Genomic DNA, 9,859 nt, shown 5'->3' with positions numbered 1-9,859 from the left:
TTCCTTCTTTCTTGTCTTCTTAATGACTTTTTGCCCTCTTCATGTATGATGTTCTTGATGTCATCCCACAACTCTTCTGGTCTTCGGTCTTTAGTGTTTAATGCATCAATTCTGTTCTTTAGATGATCTCTAAATTCAGGAGGGATAAATTCAAGGTCATATTTTAGCTCTAGTAGACTTGTTTTCATTTTCTTCAGTTTCAGTTTGAATTTGTATATCAGTAATTGATGGTCTGTTCCACAGTCTGCCCTTGGCCTTGTCTTCACTGATGAAATGGAGCTTTTACATCTTCTCCTTCCACAGATGTAGTCAATTTGATTTCTGGTATGGCACTGCAGGTTAATGTGCTGAACTTCAAGGTCAGTTTGAACTGCATGGTTGGGCAGTTCAAGCCCACCAGCCGCTCCTCAGAAAACCTATGCAGGGTCTCTATGAGTCAGAACTGACTCAACAACACTTAACAACAACAACAGTAGCATCCCACTGTAGGTATCACTACGCCTTTGTTGTTGTTAAGCTGTCGAGTTGGTTCCAACTCACAGCGACCCTGTATAGGGTTTCCAACGAGTGGCTGGCTCAAACCAAGCTTGCAGTCCAGTGCATTATCTGCTGCAAGTCCCTTTGCTGTTGTTTAGTGCCATCGAGGTGGATCTGACTCATTAGAGTATTACAAACTGATGGGCAGAGTTTGTTGGATAGGAAATAAATAATTTGAACCAGATTAAGGGTCATTAGCAACAGCAATTACTGCATTCTTGGGAGACCAGTGACAGAAACACCCTGGAAATACTGAAACTTTGTATTTGAAGAGCGCTATTATACTGGAGTCCTGGTGTGGTACTACAGAATAAGCACTAGACTGCTAACCACAAAGTCAGCAGTTCAGACCCACCAGCTAGTCCTCAGAAACCCCATACAGTGTTGCTATGAGTCAGAACTGACTCAATGGCACATAACAACACAAAAATTATAATGCAGTGACTTCTTGGATGATCTAACCTTCACCTAACACGTTTTCCTCATTCTTTACAGTGTTAGATAGTTTCTCTCTTTCATTTTCTGATCCCAGTCATTTCTGTTTGTTTTCCTCTTCCTAGCTGACCACTTGTATGTATACCTATCATCTTTCTCCTGTAAAATGCCTGTGTAGGCATTGGTTTACTACTGATAGCTGAGAGGTTGGTATGCAAGGAGAGAAATGTATGTGTAGGAAATGGTTTGTATAGACAACCATTTGGGATGATTCCCAGATGAGTTAACATTAGCCTCAAAGGAAATGAATGGGTTTAGAGTAGAAGTTGTTTACTGGAGAAAGGTTTCACTCTTGCTAAGCTAAACTAGGACTGAAGATGAAAGTCCTAGGTCATAAATTATTTTCGAGCTAGGTATTACACTAGGTTTTTACAGTGTTCATGTCTTTTATTGTAGAGTATTGAACAAGCCAGAGGGTTTTCTGTTTAATTTAACATAAAAGGCATGGGGCTCCCAGGTTGGTACATGCTCTTACAAGCATTGGGAGTGGACTCAGACTGTTCTCTTCTTTCTAGATACTTGGCAGACAAAGCTGCTGAACTGGACCGAGTGAACAGACTCAACCAATGCTTACAGGAGGACTGGGAAAGGAGTGCTGAGATGAAGAAGCAGCGGGACCTGGAGGAGAAAGCTTTTGAGAGGTAATACCTTACTGGAATCAAAAGTTCTTTGTTTGCAAAGAACATCTCTGTTTCTTGTTTCTTTCCTTCTAATCCTGGGAAAAAGTGTAATATATTATGAGCGGGGCTGCTAACTGCAAGGTCAGCAGTTCGAATCTACCAGTAGCTCCATGAGAGAAAGATGAGGCTTTCTGCTCCCATAAAAATTTATAGCCTTGGAAACCCTAAACAAGGTTGCTGTGACTTGGAATCAATTTGATGGCCCACAACTGCCAATCCTGGGAAAGTAGCTACGTTTAATTTCACATGCCAACTCTAGTTGGTTAATTGTGACTTTCTAGAGAACTTTATGGAGAAACCAACCAAGTCTGAGTTGAAAACATTGCTATGAATAATTAGAAATGTCTGTTGTGGACATGGGATTGGAGAGTGTTGTGTGCTGTTAAGAGGGGGCTTCAAAAGTTTGTGAAGAAATGAAATAAGATAATGGAATTTTCCCATAAACTCTTTGAAAGCCTCCTCCTATTTTCCAACCCTGATTAGAGAAGCTTTATTTTCTTTTTGGGCAGCGGAAAGTAAGGATATAGGAGGAGGGAGAGTGGGAAGTCTTTTGGGAAACAGTTAACTGGAAATAAGGACAGTATGTTTCCCATCTGAATACTTCCAAGGCTACTTAATGTTCATTTAAGAGCCGAGTCAAGGGGTTAGGTGGTGCAGTGATTTACCTGGCATGGCTTTTCTAGCCACAGTCTTTGCAAGTCCCACCAAACAACTGGGTGGAACCATGCAAATAGGATGTTTGAAACTCTGACTTGGGGATTGGTCAGTTTTGTCATCCCTGGGTGTAAAATAAGCCATCTTAGAAGCAGAAAAGGGGCTCTCACTACCTTCAAGAAAAAAGAGCCAGGGGTGGAGCCTGTTATTTGGACCCTCAGATCCCTGAGCTTCACTTCCTCTATCCATGAGACAGAGGGCTATGGACCAGAGATGTGGTGGAGACGTTGTAGCAGCGGAGGTGGCAGTACCAAGACATATTGGTGGGCAGAGGCCAACAGGCCATCTAGCTGAGGGACTGAGGACCAGACAGAGGCATGCTTATAGGCATGACTGAGAAGAGGTGCTCCTGATCAGAACTGTATTTTGAGCATTTCCAATCCTGAATTGTAACCTATTAATATCCCTATAATTGTGGATATTATCTGTGAGTTTTGTGTGGCCATTTCAATCATCAAACCCTGTAGAAAAGTTAAAAGTGCCTTGGGAGAGACAGTTGGTGTCCAAATTAGTAAAGAAGGTTGGAGGGTGGAGGCATGTCTGACCTCTGTCTCATAGGAGGTGACCTTGGTCTGATGTTGAGCTTGCTTCTCCTTCCTCCTTGTGAAGTCAGAGATCAGATGCCATCCCCATGCCATTCTTACAGGTCCTAAGATTAAAAATTGGAAGAGTAAGCAGCCCATTAAGGAGCCACCCAAGAACACCTTTCTGAACCGTATTGTTACATCACTGCTACCTCTTCCCAGCTGCATTTATAATTTAGAGTCAGGAAATCCAAGGTCCAGTCCTGATTCTGATAATTAACCTTTGAAGAGGCAAAGAAGCTCTGGTGGCGCAGTGGTTAAGTGCTCGGCTGCTAACCAGAGTCAGTCGTCTGATTCTGTAAAGATTTTCATTGTTGTTGTTAAGTGCTGTCAAGTTTGTTCCAACTCATAAAGACCCTGAATAAGGTTTCTGAGAAGCAGATGGTGGGATTGAACCTTTAACCCTTTTGGTTCCTAGTCCAGTGTTTCCCTGTAAAGATTACAGTCTTGGAAACCCTGTGGGGTGGTTCTACTTTGTTCCTATAGGGTTGCTATAGTAGGAATGAACTCAATAGTAACAGATTTGAGAAGCAGCTAATCTTTTTATCTTTTTTCCCCTTATTTGTAAATAGATAATAAATACTTACTTGATTAGCTAATCCATCAATTTTAGAGATCAAATAAAGAGATGAGAAAGGATTACACTTTGAAAAAATTAAAATATTATACAAATATGTTGTTGTTAAGTGCTGTTGAGTCAATTCTGACCAATAGTGACCCTGTATAGGGTTTCCAAGGAGCAGCTGGTGAGCTTGAACCACCAACCTTGCAGTTCAAATGACTTTGCAATCTTAGACCACAGCGCCACACCAGGACTCCAATAGGGAATGATATATATATATATATATATATATGATGTTAACTATTTGATAAAACAGGTTAAGTCTATACAATCAACTTTTATTAAAACCAGAATATGCCGAAATATTTTAAATTGCCAGTTATCAATGAAGTTTTATCATGAATAGAATTTGGAATAATAGATCTTGATCTATAACTCTCCTTTCCCTTTTAGACTTTCTTATAAGGCATTTCTCATCTGTCTTTCAAAATGTAGAACCAATATTTTGTGACAATGAAGGGATGAGGAAAGATATGGAAAATAGGCTTATTAAGGATAAATGAATTGCTTGACCTAGAGAAAAGGAAAAGCAAGGCAGAGTTGGAAGTTATAAGCCATTTTTTTTCTATGTTGTAGGAAAGTGAATAAAAGACAAGGAGATTAATACCAGACTTTAGTTGGGTTTAAGAAGAATGCTTGGCTAACATGGTGATAAAGGACAGAGAAGACAACAGGAAAAGATCTTGAGTGGCAAGCTAACAATAGATATTGAGGGCTGCTCCAGTGTTTATTACTTGAAAACTAAGGTCAAGTTGATGGGCAGGGATTCAAGCAACCAGCACGTAGGAAGAAATAATTGGTGTTAAAAGAAAACAAAACAAGAGTGGAAATAAAGCTCACATATATGCAGTCCGCACATGTTGGTGTTAAGTGCCATAGAGTTGATTCCGACTCATAGCAACCCTGTATAGGGTTTCTGAGGAATGGCTGGTGAGTTGGAACCATGACCTTGTGTGGTTCTCAGTCCAGTGCTGATCCTATAGCACCACACCAGAATACTCCAGAAAGTCAAATAGGTCATAGGCCTACTTACAAGATTGCTTGTTAACTTCTCTTTTGAGGCTGCCCTTGAATTCCTTTCTACAAAATCTTTTGTGGCTTTTAGGTGCCATCGAGTTGGTTCTGATTCATAGTGACCCTATGTCCAACAGAATGAAATACTTTCTGGTCCTGTGCCGTTCTCACAATCATTGTTATGCTTGAGTCCATTGCTACTGTTAATGTGCCAATCTACCTCATTGGAGGACCTCCACCTGTCAAGTGTAATTTCCTTCTCCAGGGACTGGTACCGTCTAATAATAGGCCCGAAGTAGTAGAGACCATGTCTCAATATCCTGGCTTTTAAGGAGCATTCTGGCCGTACATCCAGTATGGATTTGTTTGTTCTTCTGGCAGTGCATGGTACTTTCAATATTCTTCTCCAACACTGTAACTCAAATGCATCAATTCTTCTACAGTCTTCCTTATTCATTGTCCAAGTTTCACATGCATATGAAAGTACTGAAAATGCTATGGCTTGGGTTAGGCACACTTTAGTCCTCAATCAGATCGCTTTAGTCTTGAACACTATAAAGAAGTCTTGTGCAGCATATTTGCTTAATGCAATATGTCCTTTGATTTATTGCCTGCTGCTTCCATGAATGTTGATAGTGGATCCAAGCAAAATGAAATTTTGACAACTTCAATCTTTTCTTCATTTATTATGATGTTATTTATTGATCCAGTGGTAAGGAGCTTTGTTTTTTTAACATTGAGATGCAACCCATACTGAAGGCTGTGTCTTTGATCTTTATCAGTATTTTAAGTCCCCTTTGCTTTCAACAAGCAAGGTTACATCATCTGCATAGTTAACGAGTCTTCCTTCAATCCTGATGCCAAGTTCTTCTTCATATAATCCAGTTTCTTGGATTATCTGCTCTGCATACAGATTGTATAGTGAAAGAATACAACACTAGTGCACACCTTTCCTAATTTTAAACCATTTAGTATACCCTTGTTCTGTTCAAATGACTGCCTCTTGGTCTATGTACAGGTTCCTCATGAACACAATGAAGTGTTCTGGAATATTCATTCCTCATAATCTAATCCATACCTTATCATGATGCACACAGTCAAAAGCCCTTGCATAATCAATAAAGCACAATTAAAAATCTTTGTGGTGTTTTCTGCTTTCAGCCAAGATCCATCTGAATTCAGCAATGATATCCCCCATTCTAGGTCCTTGTCTGAATCCAGCTTGAGTCTCTGAAAGTTCTCTGTCAGTGTACTGTTGTCACTGTTTTTGAATTATCTTCAGCAAAATTTTACTTGTATGTGATATTGTCTGATGATTTCTATAGTCTGTTGAGTAAACGCTTTTTGGAATGGGCACAAATATAAATGTCTTACAGTCAGTTGGCCAGGTAACTGTTCTCCAAATTTCTTGACCTAGATGAGTGCCGCTAGTGCTGCATCAGTTTCTTGAAAGATTTTAATTTGTATTCCATCAATTCTTGGAGCCTTGTTTTGCCAATGCCTTTAGTGCACCTTGACCTTCTTCTTCAGTGCCATTGGCTCTTGATCATATGCTACTTCTTAAAATGGCTGATCATTGGCCATTCCCTTTTTGTATACTGTATATCTTCCATCTTCATTTGATGCTTTCTGCATCATTCAATATTTTGCCTATAGAATTCTTCACTATTGCACGTTGAGGCTTGAATGTTTTCTTTAGTTCTTTTAGCTTGAGAAATGCTGAGCAGGTTCTTCCCTTTTGGTTTTCTAACAAAAATTTTACCCATAAGGAAATTCGATAGCATAGGGAGCATACCAGGGACAATCCTGTATACTGTCGCAAAAATTAGTCACTGCAGTCCCTTATTTCTGTTGAGTGCCTCCTCCCCTGTCTCTACTCCTTCCCCTGCCCTTAGCTGTTTAGAGGTCCCTGAATTCCTGAATTTTTATTGCAAGTCTACTCTGCATTTTCTTTTGTGATGTTGTTTATCAGCAGCTTTCTCTCACTGCTGTGCCAGAAAGGCAAAGCAGCAAACAGACTTTGGGCTCATATTCCACTGGCTGGCTGACTTTGGGCAAGTTATCTGTTTCTGTAGATGTGACTGGGAAGATGGGCTGAGATAAGACTGTTGGGAAGGCATGACATCAGGGTCTTGTATTTACTGAAGATCTGAGCAATAGCATAAATTTGCAAGCATTGGATGCCAGGTTAAGGTGAGTTGCAGGTAGTGGCATGGAGAGGGAGAGGCCACAAGTGAGTGACCACAGGTAGACTGTAAGCTCCCCAAGGGCAGGGACCAGGTCTTGCTTCTCTTTTGCATTCTTCCTGCTGCCCTGGCTTCAGAGCTGATCCCTCAGCAAGGACTCAGGGAACATGTGCTGATGACTGTTTTCCCTCTCTTCTCCTCAGGGCTTCAGACAAGCTCTTCCTCCTGGACCAGTGTGAGCTCTATCAACGCTGCAAGCAGTGCCAGAGGCGCACCTCCAACGTGGGCCAGAGCAACCTGTGGCCCCTGAACAAACACCTGTATGGTTCCCGCTTGTTTGTGTAAATCTCCAAGTTTGGACCTGGGTTTCCTGGAGGAAGTTTTTATCTTTTAGACATTTGAAATGATTGTGAACCAGTATATTTATAGCTCTGTAGAAAACAAGAATGCTTATGTAGGCTTGGAGCTTTCAGTAGTAGATTGCGCTTTAACCTTGTATTTAATTCATGTAGTCAGGTTCTTTCCTCTTGCTTTCCTCCCACCCCTATCAATTCCCCATACTTGTCTCAAATGGCAATGAAGGTATCTAAATAGCACTGAAGACTAGAACCCCGCTGCCAGAGGAGCTGGGAATGGGACCCTGCTTCATTCTAGCTTCCGGCTGCTGGGGTCCCAGGATGAGGTGCTACCGATCCCGCCCTACCACTCCCTCTGGCTTTGGAAGAAACCTAATTTTTCTTTCACCTATAATGAGTATTGTCTAAATAAATATTTTTGAAGTGACTGTGCATGACATTTCATATGTTTTACCACCTTTCTCCCAACCCCAGACTTTTTCTAAAGCTGTTTGACATTATAGAGGTAGGTTGGGCTATTTGCCTCAAGCGGTCAGAACAGTGCTTCCTGAGTCCTTCCTGTCAGTCATCATCATGTCCAGCCATGTCTATATCTGGATCCCATATTTACTCAGTTACGTATTCTGAGGGGAGTCTGACTGACTTGGCAGGAGCAACCTTCTCTCATTGCTTTACTTGCATTAACTGTTAACATATGCTGTTGCTGTTGTAATCATCAATTCAGTCCCAGCTCATAGCAATCTTATGTAAAACAGAATGAAACACCGCCTGTTTCTGCACCATCCTCACAACGGTTGCCATGTTTGAGTCCCATTATTGCACACACTGTGTCAGTCCATGTTGTTGAAGGTCTTCCTCCTTTTCACTGACCCTCTACAATCATGATGTCCTTCTCCAGGGATTTGCATGTCCAAAGTATGTGAGATGAAATTTTGCCATCACTGCTTCTAAAGAGCATTCTGGCTGTACTTCATCCAAGACAAATTTGTTCATTCTTTTGGCAGTCAATGGAATACTCAGTATTCTTCACCAACACCATATTTCAAAGGCATCACTTCTTCAGTCTTCGATATTTATTATCCAACTTTCACATGCATGTGAAGCAATTGAAAATACCATAGGTTGGGTCAGGAGCACCTTAAATCTCAAAGTGTGATATCTTTGCTTTTTGACACTTTAAAAAAAAGGCCTTTGCAGCATATTTGCTCAGTACAATACATCATTTCATTTCTTGGCTGCTGTTTCCATGGGTGTTGATTGTGGATCCAAGTAAAATAAAATCCTTGCCAATTTTAATGATGCACACATTGGGAAAGTTGTACATCAGAGCTGTATCCCTTCATCATACTTATTCAGTCTGTATGCTGAGAAATTAACCTAAGAAGTTGAACTATATGAAGAACACAGCATCGGGATCGAAGACTCATTAATAACTTGTGATACACAAATGCGATACCCTTGCTTCTTGGCAAGCACATACTGTCATCTACTAGCTGTGTGACCTTGGGTAAATTACTTAAACCTTTCTGTGCCTTAATGAATTTTTCAGGATAAAAGGAATTAAAAACAATATAAAACAAACCAGTTGTTTTCAATTCCAACTCCCAGAGACCCTATCTGTTTCAGAGTAGAATTGCACTTCATAAGGGTTTCCAGAAACAGACTGCCAGATCTTTCTCTGGGTGGGTTCTAGCAGTTAGCAACACCCAGGCACACCAAAGAAATAATACTAGTATTGCTGTTGCATGCTGTTGAGGTGGTTCCAACTTACAGCATTCCTGTATAGGGTTTTGAAAACTGTAAGTCTTTGTTGTTGCTAAGTGCCATCAAGTTGGTTCTGACTCCTAGCGACCCTGTATAGGTTTCTGAGGTTATAAATCTCTATGGGAACAGAACACCTCATCTTTCTCTTGAAGAGCAGTTGGTGGGTTTGAACTGCTGACCTTCAAGTTAGCAGTCCAGTGATTATCCTACAGCACCACCAGGGCTCCTTTAGTGTAGGCCTAACCAGCTGCTCATCGAAAACCCTATACAGGGTCATTGTGCATCGGAACCGACTCGACAGCACTTAACAACAACCACCTATGATTAAAGGAACCTTGTGCAATGGATTAACATTGCATTGCTAATTGAAAGTTCAGTGTTTCAAACTCCGTAGTTGCTCAGTGGGAAAAAGAGATGCTGTCTGTTCCCATCAAAATTACAGTTTGGAAACTCTACGTAGCAGCTCTACTCTGTTCTATATGGTCACTGAGTTGGAATCAAGCTGATATCAGTGGATTTTGGGGTGGGGATCTGGGTTGTTAAGTGCCTTTGAGTTGGTTTCAGACCCCTAAATAACCTGTATAGGGTTTCTGAGGAGGGGCTGGTGGGTTTGAATTGACCATGAAGTTCAAACTGACTTTGTAATCCAGCATATTATCCTGCAGTGCCAACCAGGACATGTTAACTACAATGTCAACTTCCAAAATAGGTGAGAGAAAATAAGGATTTGGAAGGGGATCATTCATTCAAATGAAATCAAGAAAAGATAATATATATATATAGAAAATGGGCCAAATAGCACAAAATAAGAGAACAGTGTATTAAAACAATAATTGCAATAAATGAAAATGAATTAAGTTCTCCAGATAGAAGAGTTAGATTGGATTGAAAAAATCTAGGTATAGAA

General features: G+C 40.7%; 1 protein-coding gene across 1 annotated transcript in view; it reads left to right on the top strand.

Moving 5' to 3' along the window:
- Window positions 1–7,177, top strand: part of CCDC81 (coiled-coil domain containing 81) — a 51,460-nt gene extending 44,283 nt beyond the window's left edge. Inside the window, exons 14-15 of the mRNA XM_006865010.1 lie at window positions 1,548–1,673; window positions 7,036–7,177. Coding sequence (XP_006865072.1) covers window positions 1,548–1,673; window positions 7,036–7,177 — 268 coding nt within the window. The remainder of the gene's footprint in view (window positions 1–1,547; window positions 1,674–7,035) is intronic.
- Window positions 7,178–9,859: the final 2,682 nt, after the last annotated feature.

This window comes from Chrysochloris asiatica, unplaced genomic scaffold (genome assembly GCF_000296735.1).
Source record: "Chrysochloris asiatica unplaced genomic scaffold, ChrAsi1.0 scaffold00074, whole genome shotgun sequence".
Classification (NCBI taxonomy): domain Eukaryota; kingdom Metazoa; phylum Chordata; class Mammalia; order Afrosoricida; family Chrysochloridae; genus Chrysochloris; species Chrysochloris asiatica.
This window is presented reverse-complemented; position numbering and strand designations above follow the sequence as displayed.